The 23,327-nt window shown below is 44.9% G+C and overlaps 1 protein-coding gene across 3 annotated transcripts in view; it reads right to left on the minus strand.

Annotated features, from left to right (window-relative positions):
• The window catches only part of ASXL2 (ASXL transcriptional regulator 2), an 85,478-nt gene that overhangs the window by 8,900 nt on the left and 53,251 nt on the right, over positions 1-23,327 (minus strand). For 2 of the 3 annotated variants that reach the window (XM_089528694.1, XM_089528696.1), the window contains exons 5-7: positions 9,789-9,904; positions 4,231-4,354; positions 737-910 (exon numbers count right to left, since the gene is read on the minus strand). In XM_089528694.1, the coding sequence (XP_089384820.1) occupies positions 737-910; positions 4,231-4,354; positions 9,789-9,904 (414 nt within the window). The remainder of the gene's footprint in view (positions 1-736; positions 911-4,230; positions 4,355-9,788; positions 9,905-23,327) is intronic. The other variant, XM_089528695.1, reaches the window with a different exon arrangement.

Consider the following 23,327-nt stretch of genomic DNA (forward strand, 5'->3'; position numbering starts at 1 on the left):
AGGATAATACACAGTAAGTGGGAGTAATCATTACATGGCTGAGGACCTTATTCGGGAAAGGCCTGCCGGAAGAGATCTGTCTTGACAGCTTTTTAAAAACTGTCTAAGTTGGTAATTTGATGGATCTTGTCCGGCAGAGCATTCCACACTAATATAATCTTGAGGGCAACTTGTGGCAACCTTGCTTTTCCATCTGCTCAGCTGTCTCAAAGCAGCTTCTCAAACTATCTGGAATTGCGGACCAGCAATTTTTGTGCCAGTGTACCAGGGACCGCAGCGGCTACACTGTGATCATCGTATTTGCATCACCAGCATCTGATGTCTTGTGGACCAGCACCAGCCCAAGTTGGACTGCCTGAGAGATTCAGAAACTTCAAACCTGAAAGCAGAATGCCTTATACTCAGACAACAGGGTGGGATACGAAATCCCTGAAGAACACTCAGCCGGCACAAAGTAATTGGAGAGACCAAACTGCTCTCCAGGCAGCAGCCGGTTTCAGATGGAGCACCAGAGAGTACCTGCTTCTGCTCCATCTATCAGCCTCTTTGCCACTCTGAGAATGTGGCATATGGAGCACTGAGCTACAGGGTCCCTGACCAAGACTTGGCTTATGCCCCTCCAGCCTCCCCACCCCATTCTGTAATCCACCCCTGGCAGAATTTATCTGGGGAAGACAAGCTCTGTCCAGCATCCCCACAGCCAAGCGTCTCCCTCCCCCTGAGCCCCAATGCTTGCCTTTGTTTAAAGGGAGGGAAGCTGTTGTCTTACTCGCATGGAGTCTGTCCGATCTCTGGAAAGTCTTCTTCCCCAAGATTGGCAGGGAGGGCTCAGTTTTGACAGAGGGAGAGGAGCTAGATGTAGAATTCGGGGGGCTACTTGAATGTCCATCCGATTGCTTTCCTTCCCAAGCTGCAAAAGAGGATGGCGGGGAGGTGGGGGTAAAAGAACTGAAATATAGCAGATGCCTTCATACAAGAGCCTTGCAAAACTGGCCATCAAATTCTGTAAGAGTTCAGGCTTCTGGCTGCGCAGGGTGGTCTGAACAAGAAGCAGCATTATTAGCAAGAAAACAGGAAACTGGAAAACACAACCCAGATCCCCCTCCCATTCACTACCACTTCATTCTATGTCGCATCCCCTGGTTCTCTAAGCCACAACAAATAAAAAAGAATAGCGGCAGACACAGCAGGCCAGGAGAGGGCAAGTGTGGCTCTGAGGCTTGGTGTTTTCGTGGTACTCATCCCTCTAGACCTGCCATGCCACCCTTTTTAATGGGCACAAAAGCAGGGAGGGAACCCTCAGGAGTGGCAATTCACCTTTTAAATGGGCCACAGAACCTCCACTGTGCTGTTTAACATTTCGTTTTCTTTTTTTAAATCTGGTTTTCAAATCAGCCACTTCCTTTGCAGGAGTGGTGGTGGAAGTTTTTGGCAGTCCATGTGGTCTCAGAGGATCACAGGGGTAGAAAAATGGACCCTGTACCCACCAGGCAGCATCCCATATTTGCACAGGCCAGGGAAGGTGGAACAGCAGACTAGGCTTAAGGATCCAGCTTGCACAATTCCTGGCCTGGGCTATATATAATGCCTCATAGTTAAGACTATGGAACGAGATGTCCACACGGTGTGGTGATGGCTGGACACTGGGCCAGCTTCAAAAGGGAACTGAATAGGAGGAGGAGGAGGAGGAGGAGGAGGCCAACAGTATCTACTAGCCAAAAGATCCATGGATCCCTTCCATTCACAGAAGTTGCATGCCTTTCTTTATCACGTGCCTGGGAACGTAAGTGGGAAGATGTGACTATTGTGCTCATGGCCTACTGGTGGGACAGCTGGCATGCTTCAGCAGAAAAAACAGGCTTTAGATTTTGGCTTGATCAATCACAGTGGTTCTTCTTCTAATACTAAGGATCCCCACGATAAAGGGGCAAAGAAAAAGGTGCAGCCACACATTTTATCACCCTCAGCCTTCCAGCCTGGTGACCACATGAGCTCCACCTGGCACTGGCCCCTCCTAAGTCCCTCCTCATGCTGTGTGCTGCTTGTGGTGGCTGCTCTTGACCCCCTCATTTCTTAGGCTACTGGTTAAGTATGCAAGAACTCCCTTGCTGGATGATCCCAGAGTGTTACCATGAAGAAGTGGACCCTGTGCGAGCTCCCAACATGTAACACAATCAGCTGGATCAATGTTATATCTCAAGCCAAGAACACTTTCCATGAAAAACATGATCTTAGGTCTCATCACCCATGCACAATATTTCTAAAAAGGCCCATGATCTGGAGTACAACCCAGTTCTTGTCCAGTTTACCCTGTGGGCTCATCTGAGAAAAAGGTCAGTGGAACAACACCACTCCAACTGGACAGTTGCTCTGCATGGCTACCTTGATGGAACCTTTCTGGAACAATCGATGATTTCAACAATGTGATGTGATCTGCTTTTATATTTGATGTTTTTAATTTGTCTTTTCTCTTCTACATGGTAATTTTATCTATTCCTCTATTTAATTGTTATTATCTTAGAGTATACGCCTTGGGCAGGCTTTTATATACTCCTTAATTTTACTGACTTTGTACAGCGCTGTGTATAATTACAGCGCTCTAGAAATAAAATTTAATAATAATAATAATAATGGGACTCTCTTGGAAATGGACGCATGTCAGTTGGGCTGAGAGAATCTCAGGACTACAGTGCAAAAAAGTAAACCGTTCTGACTCCCAATTCACAGGCATCACCCCAACTCACCACAGGGCCTCTTCCTTTTCTGAACCTAGACTTCCTTTGTTACTCCACACTTTATGGCGCTCCTGAGGAACTCAAGAGCACCATCCTTCTGGGGAAACCAAAGCCATTGCCTGCTCTGGGGAAAAGCTCCAAGAAAACTACCGTCAAAAAGTATGCAGGAAAATTGGTTTTGAAAAAACAAAGTGCTCTCTTTGGCTCTTTAAATTTGGTAGGCCCAGAGGCCAATTCTTATTTATTTATTAATTTCATTTGTATGACACCTTTCTCCCAGGAAGGACCCAAGGCGGCTTACAGATAAAAGCATCTAAAAATCGCAGAAAAATTCAAAACCATTAAAATCATCTACACACACTATAAAATCACATAGAAACATATAAAAGTTAAAACCATAAATAAAACCCACCCGCTCCATGAAAACCATCCTGATATGAATTATATATCAAATGCCTGCATAAATAAAAATGTATTGTCTTGCCAACAAAAAGCAAGCAGGGAGGGGAATAGCCTAGCTTCCCATAGAAGGGCATTCCAGAAAGTGGGAGCAAACACCAAGAAGGCTCTCTCTCATGTCATTCATAGACTCTTGGGCGCTTTACAAACCGCCATTTCGGACATCCTCAGGACGTCCCAGTTTGAAAAAGGGGCGTCTCTTCCAGACACCCCTACTCCTATTAAGGACAGAGTCCGTAACAAATGGCGGCGCCTTTCCACACGGCTGCCGCCATATTGATGTAGCGGACGCTGTGCGTCCACATGTCATGCCCTGGAAGTGACACCGCGAGTGTGCGACTAGTGCCTCGTGACGTCTTTTCTGGGGCCCAGGAAGGAGCGCAATTTCCGCACTCCTTCCTCGGAGCGTCCGGGACCCGCGCAGTTTGGCTGCTGTGGCTCCCAGACGCTGCAAGCAGCAGCGGCGGGAGACTGCCGCAATCCAGCGGTATGTAACACGCCATAGAATCCTAGAGTTGGAAGAAACCTCAGGGGCTGTCCAGTCCAACTCCTTCTGCCATGCAGGAATGCACAATCAAAGCATCCCCAACAGATCCTCACCAAGCGAGCCCAATTCTTGGCCAAAACAAAAAACTCCAAATGCCCCCCCCCAAATGCCCATACATCCACTTTTAGTTCTACAAAATGGGTGTTTTCATGTCAAACAGTTCATAGTGCAACATATTTAACATTGCCATTCTTGAAGGTTTCCTTTTTTAACCGGAAAAGGGAGTCATCTGGGGGATCCTGTGAGTGCTGGGGCTGCAAAAACAGCTTTGGGAGGGCATACACCATCCCAGGACTGCACTTTTTCCATCTCAGCTTTAAAGGCGGGCAAATCATTCCCTGAATTTCAAGTACATAGCACATTAATTGTTTCACTCTGTGTGTGTGTGTATAGGGAATTTGCAGAACAAATTGCTTACTCTGCACCATCTACTCATTTGCCTGGGAATAAGTGTGTGCAAGGCTCTGCCTCTCCCTGTTGGCTTCCTACCAGATTTTGCAGGAGCCGGGTGGCTGGCTGCCTTGGCATGTTGTTGGAGGAGATGGTGGTGGCCCGAGGGGACGGAGACGCTGCCTCGGCACTGCTGCTGCTTCCGCTGCTTCTGCTTCAGCGCCTGCAGAAGAGGAGGAAGAGGAGAAGGGACATGAGGGGACAGCCTGGCTTTCTGTTCTGGAAAGATACTGCCCCCCTCCCGGTCTCATGTCCCAGGGGAGAAAGCCTGGTCCCAGCGCTGAAGCCTCTTCCGACTTCGTCTCAAGACCTGGCTCTTCGCAAGAGACCTTCCTGGGAGGATGACGGGAGCAAGGGCACCTTCTCTCTTTCCCTCTCCTGAGTTGGTGCTGTGAGTCCCACTTTTAGTAGAAAAGTGTGATAAAAGAACGTGAATAAAAGGGACTGATGACAGCTTCTGGTTCACCTTCATAGATTACTTTATAGTGTTTTCTTAGCTACTGTTGTAATTTATTAACTAACAGGACTGTTTTTCTTTCTTTCCTTTCCACTTTGTTGTTAGCTGATTTGAATTTCTAGAACGATGGGCTTGTTTTTCCAGGTCGAGTGTCAACTGAGACTCAGGGCCAGCCTTGCGTTTTGCTTATTAATGAACAATGTTCAGTCAGATTCATTTTCAACTTCCTATCCTTAGCAAAAAGAAACAAACAAGGGAAGGAGGAAGAGGATAAGGGTGTAATTTTGAAATTATACGTGCAATTTATGGACAGGAGACGCCTCCTTTCTCTACCAGCTGCACAAATGTTCTGGTTTAAGGCTTATTGGAAACATCTAGCTATGAGAACATGCTCTGCTCTTGATGCTTCCAAACAGTCCAAAATACCTGTCAAGAGACTGCCTTTTCACTTATCTGACTGATACTCCAGCAGTGATAAACCAGAGACTCTCTTTCATCAGACAGGGGCATCTGATTTTACTGGCTTTAATAGGACTACACAGAAGAACATCCAAAAGGAGGAAGAGGAGTCGTCTGCATGTTCTCTCTTTTGCCATGAACTGAGAGATTTGGAGGCACAAGGCCAGGGGTCAGAGCCAGCATTTCCCAAAGTTTATCTCCAGTGCAATACTGGGGATGTGCGGAGGAAGAAGGAGGTGGAGGAGGGTGGGGAGAGCGATAGCCCAGTGGCTACAAGGAAGGAAGGGCATCTACTTGCTCTGACAGAAACAGCCATGGTTTTTTGTGGGTTGCCGGCTATGGATGCCGGCCATGCAAGCCTTCGACTTTACATTAGAAACAGCCATGTTTCTAAGAACCTTTCATAGGCACAGCAAAAGATGCAGGGAGGTAATCTAGATGGGAGCTCCTAAATCCAAAGAATAGGGTTGGGGTTTCCCCCCGCAAAGAGGAATCTAGCTCAGAGAGACATCCACAGGCAGAATGACACCTTTCCCAGCCTTCCTCTGCTCTCTCCCCTTTGGCCCACAGGATTCAGATCCAGTGCACTGTCTCAGGAAAACAGCCAGCATGGGTTTCAGACAGCAGCTGGTGGATAGAGAGGCGCTGAGAGGAAAAGGCCAAAAAAGGCTCCTCCGCCCAGAGTGACCCAATCTGTCTAGCCAGAGAGGAAGGATGGACGTGCCCAGCTCTGGGCTGAAAGGCCCAAGGCAGCCGGTGGAACAGCAAAGCAGCTGCAGGAAGAGGAGACACCAAGAACATGCTGTACAACTCTGAAGATGCCAGCCACAGATGCTGGCGAAACATCAGGAACAAACTCTTCTAGAACATGGCCACAGAGCATGAAAAACCCACAAAAAACTCTATAAAACACTTTCATTTGAAAAGCCAAGTTAATGTTATTCTGCATTGTGTCTGAATCAGGTGGGCATAGTGCGATGCACGGGCCACATGTGGCCCCTAGGACTGTTTCTGGTGTCATCCCAGGGGCCCCCAAAACACTTTTGCTCCCAAATGTCCTCTAGAGGGCAAGAGGGCCATTTTGATCATATTTTGCCCTCTAGCTGGCCATTTTATGCCCAGGAGAGGATTAGTATTATTAAAAGAATGGGAAGTAAACCAGAAGTGACTTTCAATCACATTCTCTTCTTTTAAAAAAAGGCTTCTCCTTGGCCTAAAACTAGGGCCCTGGATTCCTAGAGGGCATTTTGGGGGCAAACAATTGTTTGGTTTTATCCTTTTGGCAGTGGGGCTACAATGAGGGGCACAGCCCTCGAAGATCTTCTAGGGAGCGAATGCGGCTGCAGATCCTCTCCCAGCTACCCAGCCCTGACTTTGACAAATGAACAGACCCATGGGACCCTCCGGAGGAGGCTGGCTGCCATGTGCGAGGGTTGGATTGCAGCCTCCTCACAGCTGCTCCAAATCTTAAAAGCAGAGAAGCTGTGGGAATAAATTGGTGGGACAATGTTTTAACACAAGCTATGTTTGATCAGATCTGCTATTGTCCATGAAACGTGACATAATAGGATCAGATACTGGGAAGGGATTTCAAGGGCTATTTGTGCAGGAATCCACACCACTAAAGCATTCCCAGGACATGGGGGCCTGAGAGGTGGCCATACAGCCTTATGATTCCTACAAAGATGGAGAGTCCACAGCCCTCCAAGGCAACCCATATTTCACTGCTGAACCGCTCTGACAATCACATTCTGGAATCTCTTTCCTTGGTATCTGAATCCATTGGGTCATGTCCTAATCTCTGAAGCAGCAGAAAACAGTTCATCTTCTACATAGAATCATAGAATCATAAAATCATAGAGTTGGAAGAGACCCCAAGGGCCATCCAGTCCAACCACCTTTTGCCATGCAGGAACTCCAAATCAAAGCATCCCCGACAGATGGCCATTCAGCCTCTGCTTAAAGACCTCCAAAGAAGGAGACTCCACTACACTCTGAGGAAGGAGTGTGTTCCACTGTCGAACAGCCCTTACTCTCAAGAAGTTCCTCCTAATGTTGAGGTGGAATCTCTTTTCCTGCAGCTTGGATCCATTGTTCCGGATCCTGTTCTCTGGAGCAGCAGAAAACAAGCTTGCTCCCTCCTCAATGTGACACCCCTTCAAATATTTAAACAGGGCTCTCATATCACCTCTTAACCTTCTCTTCTCCAGGCTAAAAATCCCCAGCTCTCTAAGTCTTTCCTCATAGGACATGGTTTCCAGACCCTTCACCATTTTAGTCGCCCTCCTTTGGACACGCTCCAGTTGCTCAATGTCCTTTTTGAACTGTGGTGCCCAGAACTGGACACAATATTCCAGGTGAGGCTTGACCAAAGCAGAATACAGTGGCACTATTACTTCTCTTGATCTAGACACTATACTTCTATTGATGCATCCTAAAATCGCATTGGCCATGTTAGCTGCCGCATCGCACTGCTGACTCATGTTCAACTTGTGGTCTACTTGGACTCCTAGATCCCTTTCACACATAGAAGTCTCTCATTCAGCCAGGTGTCCCCCATCCTATATCTGTGCTTTTCGTTTTTCCGCCCTAAGTGCAGTACCTTACATTTCTCCGTGTTGAATTTCATTTTGTTAGCTTTGGCCCAGCTTTCTAGTCTATTCAGGTCGTTTTGAATCTTGATCCTGTCCTCTGGGGCATTAGCTATTCCTCCTAATTTGGTGTCATCTGCAAATTTGATAAGTATGCCCTCTATTTCTTCATCCAGGTCACTGATAAAGATGTTGAATAACACTGGCCCCAGAACAGAGCCCTGTGGGACCCCACTGGTCACTTCTCTCCAGGATGAAAAGGTGCCATTGTTGAGCACCCTTTGGGTTTGGCCGGTCAATCAGTTACATGGAATACTCTGTCCAGTTCTGGGCACAATTCAAAAAGGATATTGAGAAGCTGGAGTGTGTCCAGAGGAGGGTGATCAAAATGGTGAATAGTCTGGAAACCATGCCGTATTAAAGATTTAGGGAGCTGGGTATGTTTAGCCTGGAGAAGAGAAGGTTAAGAGGTGATATGATAGCCCTGTTTAAGTATTTGAAGGGGTGTCACATTGAGGATGGAGCAAGTTTGTTTTCTGCTGCTCCAGAGAATAGGATCCGGAGCAATGGATGCATGCTACAGGAAAAGTGATTCCACCTAAGCATCAGGAGGAACAGAAAACAGGAGCTTTCCCACAGTGGAACACACTCCCTCAATGGAGAGTGGTGGAGTCTCCTTCTTTGGAGGTCTTTAAACAGAGACTGGACAGCCCTCTGTTGGGGATACTTTGATTTGGATTTCTTGCATGGCAGGTGGTTGGACTGGATGGCCCTTGCGGTCTCTTCTAACTATGACTCTATGATATCCCCATAGACAGATGGGACCAGACAGCGGATATGGGAGAGAGTCTTCTCTCACTATCCACCTCCCAATTTTAAAATCTGCTACCTCAATGTGCCTATCTCCCTAAGCAGTTCCTCATTGGAATAGATCTCCAGGGCCCACATGCTCAGCCCCCGACACCAACATCAGAGAATATGGCAAGGGATTTTATTCTACAGATGAAGAATTGTTTAAAGCACAGATCTTGGAGTAGATCCTATATTTGGAGAGATAGTGATGGTTAAAGAGCAGTAGGACCAAGGCACAAGGCAGAATGGGCACAGTGACAAAGGTATACGGTCTTTGGCATAAACTGCCCTTGAAGATGACTAGAAGCTGCTGCTAGGGCTTTTAAATCACTGTACACAACCTTGAATCCCATGCTGGGGGAAAGGTAGGATAAAACAAATAAAATAGTGCAAAATGTACTGTAGCAGCTGGCCTGCTGACCAGGTTATAACCACCACATAACACCAGTCATTATGGAATGATGCTGGCTACTGATGTGCTTGAGGCCCAAATTTAAGCTGCTGGTGGGAACACTTAAATTCCTAAATTTTGGCACTGAGGCCTTGATACCTGAAGGACTGCCTCTCCTATTCACACCTGCCCAAACACTGAGGTCTTCAGGAAGGGCCTGCCTCTGTCTTCCAACAAAGGGACTAATGTAATCTGGGAGAATAATCTTTGATGTGGCACCTTGTTGATGGAATACCACCCCCATGGAGCCCAACTCGTACTGTTCCTATTTAAATTTTGGTACCAAGATAAAACCTGGCTTTTTATTAAAGCCTTCAAGTCTTAAGTGATTTCATCCAGGTCTGTACACTTGTGTGCATGTGTCCAAGTCACCAGGTTACATGTCAACTTATAGTGACTTCCAAATTTCACAGGGTTTTCTTAGGCAAGGAATCCTCAGAGGTGGTTTTGCTAATTCCTGCCTCTGAAATAAAGCTTACAGCACCTGGGATTCATTGACACTCTCCTGCCCAAGTACTAACCAGGGCTTACCCTGCTTACAGTAGCTTCCAAAATCAGACAAGATCTGGTACACATACATGGTTTTCAACTCTTAACTTTTATTTTGTTCAGTTGTTTAACATACTTTTAAAATGTTTTAATTGTTCTTTAATTAAATACCAAATTGTTTGATTTTGTTGTAAGCCATCCTGGGAAGTTATGCTATAAAGCAAGATCTAAATATTTAAATGAAAAAGCCACAAATGAAAAGGCCAGCTGACCATGGCAACACACCTGTTCCACTTACCTGCTTCAGTGCCTTTTTGCTGTGCTTCTGAGACGAGGAGATGCCTTTACCTGGTGGGATGGAAGGAGACGGACAGCCGGGCTGCGGGGAGGAAACCTGAGAGAGCCTGGTAGACACTGGAGGGGCAAGAACAGAAAAAGGACTGCAGACAGATCAGCAGAGCTGGGCCAGCAGTGAAACCGTTGTTTATGCAGGGCTGGGAAACCAGGTCCTGGGCTGCATGCTGCCAGGGCCACAAACCAAGGCAAAGCCACACACACACAGAGTCATGCTCCCTGGGGAAAAGGGTCTTGCCATTAATAAGTGTTGTCTGGGAGAATCTTCCTGTACGTGCTACCTTATCCAGCTCAGTGGCATCCAGCATCAAGTGGCATTTATCATCCTCCATTTTAAGACTGGCCTTTCTGAGGGTGGATAGGGGAAACCGTCAGGTCCAAATTATGTCCAGCCAATCTGACAGATTAGCTCTTCCCATCTGAGTCTGCCCAGGCTCTGAGGGGATCTGGAGAAGCCCTTCTCTCAGGTTTCACCGTCCGTCTTTGGGCACAAATCTGGTGAGGGACATGAGGCAGGGCCTTCTCCAGGGCTGGCCCCAGGCTCTGGACCTCCCTTCCTCCCTTGTGGTCCTTCTGTCAGCAGACAAAGACTTTGCTTTATTTCAACAGGTTCTTAGGAAACAATTTTAAAAAAAGAAAAGGCCAGCGTGGCCTAGTAGTTTGAGCACTGAACTCTGGAGATGAGGGTTCAAATCCCCATTTGAGCATGGAAACCCAGTGGGTGATCTTGGGCAAGTTACATTCTCTCAGCTTGAGAGGAAGGCAAAGGCACCCCACCCCTTCTGAACAAATCTTGTTATGAAAACTGTGTGATAGGTTTACCTTAGGGTCACCATAATTTGGAAATGAATTAAAGGCAAACAACAACAAATTGTATTATATTATACTAATCATTGTTTCTGATTGTACAGTTTAGTTACATGTTTGTTTGTTTTTTACAAAAGAGACCTTTAGAGAGGATAGGGGGCATTTTGAGCTTTTAAAAGTAAACATGAATTTCAGGAGTGAGAGGTGGGATGCAGTGGAGCTGGATCTTAGGTATCTGCCTAGCTTTACCTTTTCCTCTTTCTGACCCACTTTTGTACTTGGACCATGAAGTGCTGACAGACTTTTGGGTGTCTTGTGCTGCAAGAGACTTGAAGAGAGATGGATGCATTCTCTATTCCTATCTGGAGAGACAAACAATCTGACATGCCCACTATGGAGAGAAGCCAGTGTCTGTGATGGCACAAAACAGCCCAGCACACCAAGAACAACCACAGAGACTGAGGCATCCCCTTGCCCACACAGGACACCTTGGATGGGCACCTATCCTTGTTACAAAGGACAGTCCACTATCTAGTTGAAGAGGTGTTAACCACCATTCATTTGAAGGCATCTTCTGTTTTTACAGAGGTGTTGGTTCAAGTGAAAGACAAAGTAAGAAGCGAAAGGAGGCCCAGGGCCTTGAAGCTCCGTAGAGTTGGGAGAGATCTCAAGGGCCATCCAGTCCAACTCCCTTCTGCCATGCAAGAATACACCATCAAAGCTGTCCATCCTCTGTTTAAAAACCTCCAAAGAAGACTCCACCACAATCTGAGGCAGCAGCATATTCCATTTAACCTGTCAAAACCTATCACCAGGATAGTAGACAATAATCACAAATTTCCTGGTGCTGCAGTGGTTAAATGCCAGTCCTGCAGCCACAGGTTGTGAGTTCACTCCCAGCCAGGGCTCCCGTGTCCACTCAGCCTGGCATCCTTCCATAGGTCGCTAAAATGAATCCTCAGCTTGTTTGGGGCAGTTGGCTTACACAATGTAAACCGCTTAGGGAGTGCTTAAGTGCACTGATAAGCAGCACAGAAATGTACTTGCTATTGCTATTCAATTCAATCCTGCGGGGCCCCAAGGTTGACTCAGTCTGGCATCATTCGATAGGTTGCTAAAATTGTTGGTGGAATTGGCTTACACATTGTAAACCACTTAGGGAGTGCTTACTGTACATACTTGACTATAAGTCGACATCATGTATAAGTCAAGGGCAAGTTTTGGGCCCAAAAGTATGGATTTTGCTATGACTCATGGATAAGTCAAGGGTAAAACTTAGGGGCATGCAGCAAAGGATCTAAAGGATGAAGCAAAGCAAAACAATATCAAAGAACTTACACAATTCCAGCAGACATAACTCTTTGTGCTTACTCTTAAGGCTGGGTGGATGAGAGAGTAAAGGGGACTGGTGATTCCAGGACAGATTATACTCTTGCCTTTCACCAGGGGATGGTTCCTTCTTTGAAATAAGAGTTGAGATACAGTACTTACATTGACCCATTGACTAAGTTGACTCAGGTTTTTTGGGTCAATTTTTTGACCTAAATTTCTAGACTTATACATGAATATATACAGTAAGTGCACTGATAACTAATACAAAAATGTACTAATTGTGCCAATTTGTTCTCCCTGGTCCTTTTTTTTAAAGTGATACTTTTCCTCCTTTGTGTCCATCTTTCACACACCATTAAGTCCCACAATGAAAGAAAGAGGAAATATAAAAGTATAAAGGACCCCCTAAAGCAGTGGTGTTAGATGTTGTCCATCTGGTTATTATTCCAAATTCCTGCAGAGCTTTGCCATTAAATGCCGGCATGACAAGGAGAGAGAGGTCCACACCTGTTTGCTCTCTGTACTCCGCAGTATCCCCCACTTTTGCATGTTGGATTGCCAACATTATTCTCAGTTTTGCGGACAAACTTTGTACTCTGGCATCCAACCCGATATGTTAAAAAACCCCTGTCCTCCCAGGAGTGCAGTCTTTGGCTAGCACTAGCCATCCCGCCAATCTAGAAGTTAATGGCTCCAAGAGTCTGGTTCAGGGCTAAAAGTCTGGGCTCAGGCTCTGTCCCTCAAGGGTGCGCAGGGTACCTTTCCCTTGGTGACCTGCATCGCTACACGACTCAGAGGCATCTCATAGACAGAAACTCCAGTCCATCGACAGTTGGATGAACAGAAACAAAGCTTTCCTGGCACACTACACATATTTACAACACTAGTTAACATTTGAAGTTATTAAAAGGGCTAATATGGGAGAGAACTTTATAAGGTGGATAAAAATGATATACAATGAACAAAAAGCATATTTACTAATCAATGATGAAAAATGTATGGGTTGCAGGATTAGAAGGAGTACAAGACAAGGATGCCCTCTGTCCCCCTTATTGCTTATTCTAGTGCTTGGAGTTTTGGTTCATAAGATAAGGGGGGAGGACAGAATTAGAGGGGTCAAAGCTAAAGAAATAGAAGACAAATTAAAAATCTTGGCAGACAATATAATCGTTTTTCTAGATGAGCCAAATAAGAGTATCAAGTTGTTGATTTGAGACGAATTCGGTCTTCTAGCTGGATTTAAAATTAACGCAGGGAAAACAACGATTCTCACAAAAAACCTTCTAAAGAATGAAGAAAAAGAACTTAAGGAACTGTCGGGGTTCCTTCCGTATTGAAGCTAAAGTCAAATATTTGGGAATTTATTTTACTAAAAGAAACATCAAACTATTCCAAAATAATTATGTTATATTATGGCCAGAAATTAAAAAACAACCTAGTAAAATGGTCCAAATACAACTTGTCCTTTTTAGGGAGGGTTGCTATAATTAAAATGAACATTCTACCCAGAATGATATATTTGTTTTCCAATATCCCAATTATTTCCAATGAATTTTTTTGGGATATACGGCAGAGAGACCTGACCAGTTTTTTATGGGAGGGTAAAAAGGCAAGGCTTAAATGGAAACTTCAAACTGGGGGGAAATTAAAGAGGGGGTGTAATCTCCCAAACTTTAAGTTGTACTATCATGCTCCCTGTCTTAAATGGCTAGAATTGAATGGTTTAGATTGAATAACGATAACCTAGCAAATATCGAAAGTTCCAATTTAAACCTTGGTACACACGCATACATGTGGTATATAAAACCTAAAGATAACAACATCTTTAACCATCATGTTATAAGAAGGTCACTACTAAAAGTATGGTACAAAATGAAACATCAGTTTTATAATAACATCCCCCCATGGGTGTCATTACAAGAAGCTTACTATAGTAGAACAAAGAATAAAGGTATACAATGGCTAAGATGTGGAGACTTAATAAGTAAAAAACCGGATGGAAAATATACTATGAAAACAATAGAAGAACTCAACGAGAAAGGAAAGGTGAAAGACTGGTTTTTATATAACGAACTAAAAAGCCGTTTCAAGGTAGACAATGAAACTCCTGGGTTGACTGTAGACAACAATGAAATAGACAAAATTGTGATGGATAAACAAGGAAAACATATATCAAAGTACTATAAACTACTAAAAGAAAGAGACCTAGAAAATGAAGCTGTCAAACATAACATGGTAAGATGGGCACAGGACATAAATAACCTATTACAATAGACAAATGGGAAAAATCTTGGAGAGGAACAAATTCACATTATGCCAAAACTATAAAGAAAACTACCTTAAAATGTTGTACAGCTGGTACTTAGCCCCCCCAAAAATCCATCCCATTTATAAAACTGGTAACATTAAGTGCTGGAAATGTGGGAAACCAGAGGGAAATTTTTTCATATGTGGCGGTTATGCGCTAAGGCTGAGGAATTCTGGCAAATGATTCTTGAAGCAGCTGAAAATATTCTTGGTATAAGTATCCCCTTTGAACCAAGTCTATTTCTATTAAATATGACCTGTAATATAAAGATTGTAAAGCACAACAGAATTATTGTATATACGGTTTCATGCGCAAGAATATTGTTTGCATAATTTTGGAAAGCTTCAAACAATCCATCCGTTGAAGATTGGTTGGTTAAATTATATGAAGCTAGAAATATGGATAGACTATCTGCTTTACTAAAAGGAAAATCAGAAGGAAGTTTAGGAATGGAGTGGAGTTGTCTCAAAACTCTTGAAGAAAAGGGTAAATTATATATTTAAAAACAATGAGCTATTATGTGAATTATACTTTGAAATCTAAAGGCTACCATGAGAACACTTATGTTTATGATAATATATCAGGAGTAAACAATTAGTTTACAACATGCTGTACTATCCAAATGTAAAGGAAGTAGAACTAGAAAGAAAACGATATCAAATATCCTAGGTAAATATATGTTTGTCTAAGGGGATGGTGTTGGGGGTACTTAATGTTTGTTTGTTTTATGTTACCTATGTCTTGCTTCTTTATATGTAACACTTAAATAAATATTTTTTTTTTTGGGGGGGGGGAACCACTAGCGAACCCCCCAGCCTCAGGAGGGCTCTCTTGCCCAGTATCACATCTCCTTTCTGGTTCCCAGCCAGCGTCCCACTGCATTTTAAGAACTCCATCCACCATTCAGATGGTTACCTGCTTATCTTGGCTTCAGGCAAGAGCTTTCCTCCCGCCTTTGTCCTCCCAAAAGCTGAACCTGTCACCTCATCACCATACCCGCATTTTGCCTTTCTATTGCTATGCACACATACACATCCTGTTCATTCGTAAGTATCAATGTCTGTCCCTAGGCACTTCACTCCATGCATCAGAGGAAGGTGTCTAGGAAAGCTTATGCTACCAATTTCTCTCTCAGTTGGTCCCAAAGGCACTACAAGATCCCTTTGCACAGCTTCCCAGAGTGAGTCTTGGGGATCTGGAGGTCCTGAATTTCCTCCCCAAGGTGGGCACCAGTTCACTTGGGCAGTGCCTGACCTCAGCATGTCCCATTACCACCCCCTCCTCCTCCTCCTCCTCCGTGCTTTGGACCAACAGGAAAATAGTCCTCCCTCCTCTGCTACATCCATATCTGAGTCACATGCCCCAACATGGAGTTTTCAGGCCATGTGTAAAACCAACAGCATCTAATTCAGCTTGAAGACCTGAAGACTGAGGACCTTTCTGCATGGGGCAAATAAAATGTCTTTTCTCCCATGGTCTCCTCAGCGGAAAGTTGGGACAGAAAACAGCCCAATCCCCAAGTCTGGTGCAAACAGCCCAGACAACATCTGGCCCATTCAGCACTACACCTGGGATACAACTCTTTTATAACAGATTAAATAAACTCACTAGTTGCTCCCAATCTCCCCAGAAAATATAAGGCCCTCTGTTGTGATGCCAGGCAGCTGTTTAAATGCATTCCACCGTGCCACCTAATATGGCGGAGGTAGTGGCAGCAAGTCATAGAATCATAGAACCATAGAGTTAGAATAGACCCCAAGGGCCATCTAGTCCAACCCTATTCTGCTATTCAGGAATTCACAATCAAAGCATCCCTGACAAATGGCCATCCAGCCTCTGTTTAAAGACCTCCAAAGAAGGAGACTCCACTACACTCCGAGGGAAAGTGTTCCACTGTCGAACAGTCCTTACTGTCAGGAATGGTGAGGTGGAATCTCTTTTCCTGTAGTTTGAACCCATTGCTCTGGGTCCTATTCTCTGGAGCGACAGAAAAGAAGCTTGCTCCCTCCTCAATATGACATCCCTTCAAATATTTAAACAGGGCTCTCATATCACCTCTTAACCTTCTCTTCTCCAGGTAAACATCCCCAGCTCCCTAAGTCCTTCCTCATAGGCATGGCTTCGAGACCCTTCACCATTTTAGTAGCCCTCCTTTGGACACTCTCCAGCTTCTCAACATCCTTTGTGAATTGTGATGCCCACAACTGGACACAGTATTCCAGGTGGGGCCTGACCAAAGCAGAATATAGCGGCACTATTACAAGAGGAGGTCAGGGCAGCTCCAGGGCCAGGACACTCTGAGTTGTTCCCGGAACATCTTGGCCTGGGCAGATAACAGCTGTAGACAACAGACTCACAGGACAAAGAATGGCTTGCTTAAGAGAATCCTTAAAATAATTAGTTTTTTAAAAATTTATTCAAATGGGTTTTCACTTTTCTGGCCTAATGTTTGCTATCATGACCAGACTTCATCTCCTTACATGGACCCAAACTTGGTTTCACTTCTGTAGTACAAGTTCACAATAGGCTGGTAGAGACTACGCCATGCGTCATCTTGTTTGGAGGACACTGATCCTCAGTTACCATAGAATCCTAGAGTTGGAAGAGACCACAAGGGCCCTGATCCAGTCGAACCCCTTCTGCCATGCAGGAAATCTCAATCAAAGCATCCCTGACAGACGGCCATCAAGCCTCTGTTTAAAGACCTCCAAGGAAGGAGACTCCACTACACTCTGAGGAAGGAGTGTGCTCCTCTGTCGAACAGCCCTTACTCTCAGGAAGTTCCTCCTAATGTCGAGGTGGAATCTCTTATCCTGTAGCTTGCATCTGGCGTTTGGTTCCAGGACTCCTCACAGATACCAAAATCTGTGGCTGCTCAAGTCCCATTAATAATAATAATAATACGTTTTATTTATAGACCACTATTCCGCAATGATCATAGCGGTGTACAGTAAAAATTGCAATAGAATACAATACAAAATGCACGGTGATAGTTAAAGGAGGGAGGGGCCTCGTCCTTCAGGCTGTCCCTGATGGAGCTGGGTCTGCCTGATCGCTCCCTCTGAATAAATTAAATACAGTAGTGTAATGAAATGGTGTCCCTTAAATAAAATGGCAAAAATCAAGGTTTGTAGAATCATAGAGTGGGAAGAGACCCCAAGGGCCCTGATCCAGTCCAACCCCATTCTGCCATGCAGGAACTCTCAATCAAAGCATCCCTGATAGATAGCCATCTAGCCTCTCTTTAAAAATCTCCAAAGAAGGAGACTCCATCACTCTCCAATGGAGCATCTTCCATGTTTCATTCCACTGGAATTTATATACAGTCACCTGTTTTCGCAGGGGATCTGTTCCAGACCCCCCGCAAAAATGGAAATCTGCCGATATTCAAGCCCTATTGGCTTAATGGCAGTGTGGCCCCATGGACACCCATGGATGCACGTCCCATGTGCCCCTCGCAAGTAAGCTAGGGATGCGGATCCAAAGTCCGCACAAATGAAGGGCCAACTGTATTCTTAAAATATTTTCAAGCTGTGAATGTTTGAATCTGTCGATGAAGAGTCTGTGGATATGGAGGGCTGACTGTATACGCTTCCTCCCTTCATGTTGGAGAACATGCGAAAGAGCCTGGCAGGTTTCAGGGATCAGTTCCAGAAAGTTCCTTGGATCCTGCGTGGAGGCTGTGAGAAGCCACATTGCCTGCTGTTCAGCCCCCTGACCCCCAAGTCCTGATGAGAGCCATCAACATCCATGCCTGCGCCAGAAGAGGGAGCACCCCAGGAACCCTCCCTCAGCTGAATGGACACCTGCCGCCTGGAAACCAACAGGAAGCCACATGGAGCTCTTCTGACAGCCACAAGAGATACTGAAGTCAGTATTAATCCCCAGGAGAGAGCAGCTGCGCAAAACTCTCCACCAAACACTGAAAAACCCATGGGCCGCTCCTGTAGGAAAGAGAGACTCTACCAATGTTTGGGCTTTCCTTCCTATGCTAGACGGATCAAGGTGTGTGCTGTTTGTACTGTGAAGATGCCGGACTGAGATGGCACCCATCTTTTGAGGCAAACAGGTTGGCATGGATTTCACTGGTATTTCTGCTGCATATACAGATTTTCTGTGTTGCATATACAGTAGATTGCTTTGAACATTATTTTGGATATGATATCCTTTGGAAAATATATCCTGGATTCTTTTGCTTTGTCATCTGCAATTTAAGGACTACTCCCTGGCTTCAGGGGAAAGGGGTCCTCCTCTCTATCACAACCCACCCACAATGGCTTTACTGGGGCAGATCCATCCCTTAAGAGGCCTGGAAGGTCTTGCTGAACTTTGCCATCCTTCTCCTTTTTTGGTGCAAAAAGCACACAATTTCTTCATGTATTTGGCTTTCATGACCTTTAAAGCTCTTTGGACGTTGTTGCTGGCTGCTTTCCCTCTGCTCTTCCCACATCCTCCTTACCCTCTGGCAGCTAAAATGTTTTCTTTTTAATACTTTTGAACCATAAGCAGCACTGGAAGCCATTCAATGGTATCTGTGGGAGGCAAATTCCTTGCCCTCCCTCTGCCCAAAAGGGGGAATGTGGAATGAGTTTCACCCAGCAAGGGGAGATGTGGGATTCACTGTGACCCAAGCATGGCACGTCCAACTGCTTCCACTCAAAGAGGATTATTTAAGTCTTCTCAGGGCCAAGACATTTCTCCCAGCAGTCAACCACTTCTACTTTACTGTAACCTTTCAGCCAGGAGGATCCAATGAAGCCCTTTGCAATGGGGTAGCCCTGCAGCACTTTTTAGAGTGTTCTCAAGTCCCGTGTTTTCTTCTCTTCACCAGTTCCTTCATAGCCCTCTCTGCATCTCTTCGCAGCCCTGATCATCTTTGTTACACTCTTCTGAAACCATTCCCATTTCTCTGTGGCCTCCTCCAGACAGAGCAAACATTGCTACTTGCTACAGGAAAAGAGATTTCACCTAAACTTTAAGAAGAACCTTTTGACAGTAAGAGCTGTTCGACAGTGAAAGACACTCCCTTGGAGTCTCCTTCTTTGAGGACATTAAATAGAGACTGGATGGCCATCTGTCAGGGATGCTTTGATTGTGAGTTCCTGCATGGCAGAAAGGGTTGGACCAAATGGCCCTTGGGGTTTCTTCCAACTCTATGATTCTATAATTCTATGATGGAGGCTGCAGTATGTGTTGCTGGAATTCTCAGGTATTTAATATATATAGAAATATAGAATCCTAGAGTTGGAAAAGACCTTAAGGGCCATCCAGTCCAACTGCCTTCTGCCACACAGGAAGACACAATCCATGCCCTCCCTAGGGCAGATGGCCATCCAGCCTCTCTTTAAATATAGCCTCCAAAGAAGGAGACTCCATCACTCTCCACTGAGGGAGTTTGTTCCACTGTCAAACAGCCCTCACTGTCAGAAAGTTCCTCCTAATGTTATTATTATTATTAACCTTTATTTATAAAGTGCTGTAAATTTACACCTGCCGCCTGGAAACCAGCAGGAAGCCACATGGAGCTCTTCTGACGGCGGAATCTCTTTTCCAGGAGCATGCATCCATTGCTCCACTGTGTCCTGTTCTCTGGAGCAGCAGAAAACAAGCTGGCTCCCTCCTCAACATGACAATATTTATAAAAAGGGCTCTCATGCCCCCCTTTCTCTTCTTCATGTTAAAGCAGCACCCAAAGACGTTCCTCATAGCGCTTCATAGTTTCCATATCTTTCACCATTTTGGTCATGCACCTCTAGACACCGTCCAGTTTGCTCACACTCTTTTTGAATTGTGAAGCTGGACATACCATTCCAGCCAATGTCTGATCAGAGCAGAGTAGAAGGGTACCATTACTTCCCTTGATCTAGTTTCTACACTCCTACTGATGCAGCATCGCATTTCATTTTTACTGTCCGGATGTAGTATCCTGCATTTCTCCCTGTTAAAATCCTTTTTCTTTTTTTGGCCCAGCTTTTTGAATTCTGATCCTGTCCTCTGGGATATTAGCTACTCCTCCTAATTTAGTGTAATCTGCAAATTTGATAAATGTGTCTTCTATTCCATTTGCCAAGTCAGTGATAAAGATGGTGAATAGCAAATTACGCCCAGGTCCAAAACCTGTGGCACCCCACTAGTCACTTCTCTCCAGGATGAAGATGAATGAATGAAATTTTATTTCTATACCATTATTCCTTGCAGATCATAGCGCTTTACAACATCTTCATCAAAAGACAATATAACAACCCATATCCCAACAATACAAAAAACCCACCCATAGCAATTAAAAACAAACACTCTAAAAGATGAGCCATTGTTGAGCACCATTTGGGTTTGGTAGGTCAACCAATTATAAAACCTTGTAACTAGCCCACATTTTACAAGTCTGTTTTAAAGAATATTATCAAACTTTGTCAAAGGCCTTACTGAAATCAAGATACAGTGGGAACTTGGTATCTGTGGGGGATCCATTCTGGAGCCGCCCCCCGCAGACAATCTGCATATGGTCAAGACCCATTGTCCCCAATGGCAGTGTATGCATGTAGCTGCACCACCATTAGGGACAGCTTCCGTTGTCCCCAATTGTGGTGTATGCACGCAGCCGCCTCTGTTGTCCCCAATGGCATCACAACCATGTGCATGCGCTGCCATTGTGGACAACACAAGCTTGTCGTCCATGGATGCTTGAATCCACTGTGCTACTTCCACAGCATTCCCTCCATCTACCATCTATAAAAAAGAGAGATAAAATTAGTCTGGCGTGATTTGTTTTTGAGAAACCCATGTTGACATTTTGCAATGATGGCATTCCTTTCTAAATGCTTACAGAGGCCAAACAGGAAAGGAGGAGGAATAGCACTATATGTCAGAGATATTTACATCAGTGAAGAGATCCAGGACATCAATCCTGGAAGCCAGGTGGAGAGCATCTGGATAAGAATCAAAGGGGAGGGAAACAACAAGGATGTTACGGTGGGAGTCTACTACAGACCCCCAAGTCAGACTGAGGAATTGGATGATATCTTTCTAGAACAGATGACCACACACTCAGAAAAGAGAGATGTAGTAGTGATGGGCGACTTCAACTACCCTGATATTTGCTGGAAGGCAAACTCAGCCAAATCCTCAAGGTCTTGCACATTCCTCACTTGCCTGGAAGACAATTTCATGGTCCAAAAAGTGGAAGAGGCAACAAGGGGATCAGCTATTTTGGATCTGATCCTAACCAACAAGGATGACTTGGTTAATGGGGTGCAAGTGGTGGAATCCTTAGGTGGAAGGGACCATGTTCTCCTGGAGTTTGTTATACAATGGAAAGGAGAAGCCAGGCAGAGTCAGACACGCATCCTAGACTTCAGGAGAGCGGATTTCAGTAAACTTAGAGAAGAATTGAGGGCGATTCCATGGTCAGAAATACTAAAAGAGAAGGGAGTTCAGGATGGATGGGACTTTCTCAAAAGGGAGATACTGAAGGCACAATTTAAAACAGTTCCAGTGAGAAAGAAAAATGGGAGATGTCTCAAGAAACCAGGATGGATGACTAAGGAACTTTCAACGGAGCTAAGTTTGAAACGGAACATGTATAAGAAATGGAAAAATGGGGAAATCACCAAATTTTCAGAAGAGCTCTTGTGCAGATCCAGAGAATCCCTACAAACACGCACTCCAAAAAAAGAACAGAACAAGTTGACAAATGGGTGACAATAACAGGCAAATCCCAAGGAGCTCAATTGTGAGAAGTCTGACTTTATTTATTTGATTTAAATCCTAGCTTTCCCCCCCAAACAGGACTCAAATGGCTTCTTTGGCCCAAGTTGGAAAAGGCCTAAAAGTATTACCCACCTGAGGACTGACCTTGTGCTGAATGAATAGAAATTTTTCCTTAAGACTCTTCAATTTAGTCTCAAAGGTGCTGCTAGATTCCTCCATTCCCTATCCATATTTCCCACCTTTTATTCATAAGACCCAAAAGCAAAGGCTGAATGAAAGGGAGGCAAACGTACATCAGGCTTTCCTGCATCTGCACCATGCCTGCTGCCACCTCATTACCTGCTGACAAAGCAATGCAGAAACTGGCCAAGCCTGTTGAGAATACATTTTTAATGAATGCAACTCCACCCATGCAGCAATGGCTCTTTCAACAATATCTAGGGCCCTTGCTGTTTGTGCAACTGAGGGTTCAAAAGTGTGAAAGTTAGAACCTCGTGTGACAGCCTTTAAAGAGTAGACCAAATCAGAGAATGCAAATATATAGCTTAGCTAGTTCCTCACTGGATTTGCAAATACCAGTGGAATTCCTGGCAGCGTCCCAATGCTCTGCTAAGGTGTAATCGCTCAGCCATTGGGGTGGAGGCAGCAAGGGTTGCCTTTCAGATAAAAAGGTGGTCTCAAGGGGTCCCCTCCAGGTCAGCAGGAGTGGAGGGGGGCCGTAGAGAACCATCACACAAGGCAGGCAGGTGTCAACAAGTACATCTAGAAGAAAAGGTCCTTATACACTCGTCCCCCGGGATACGAACGCGCCGCGTTACGAATTTTTCGGGTTACGAAAAAAAAAACATTAATTAATTATTTCCGGGTTACGAAGGTTTCCCCGGCTTGCGAAAAAAGTTTTGGTGCTTTTCGGCGCTATTTCGCACCAAAACGCGGCTTTTCCCCATTAGCGCCTATGGGGATTCGGCTAACGAAAGACTTCCGGGTTACGAAAATGGCACCGGAACGAATTAATTTCGTAACCCGGGGGACGCCTGTATAATCGGCCCTCCTTATCCACAGATTTTTTTATTCATGGATTCAAGCATCAACGGCTTGAAAATATCCTCCCCCCCCCACCAAATATAAATTCCAAATAGCAAACCTTGATTTTTTCATTTTATATGAGGGACACCATTTTACTATGCCATTGTATTTAATGGGACTCGAGCATCCACAGATTTTGTTATCCACGAGAGCTCCTGGAACCAAACCCCAGCATATAACAAGGGTCCCTGTATTCTTATAAAGCTCTCAGTTTAAAATTATGTGCCCGTGTTGACAAATCTG

The sequence above is a fragment of the Sceloporus occidentalis genome, unplaced genomic scaffold (assembly GCF_023333645.1).
Source record: "Sceloporus occidentalis isolate IW3139 unplaced genomic scaffold, rSceOcc1.0.p SCAF_6, whole genome shotgun sequence".
Classification (NCBI taxonomy): Eukaryota; Metazoa; Chordata; class Lepidosauria; order Squamata; family Phrynosomatidae; genus Sceloporus; species Sceloporus occidentalis.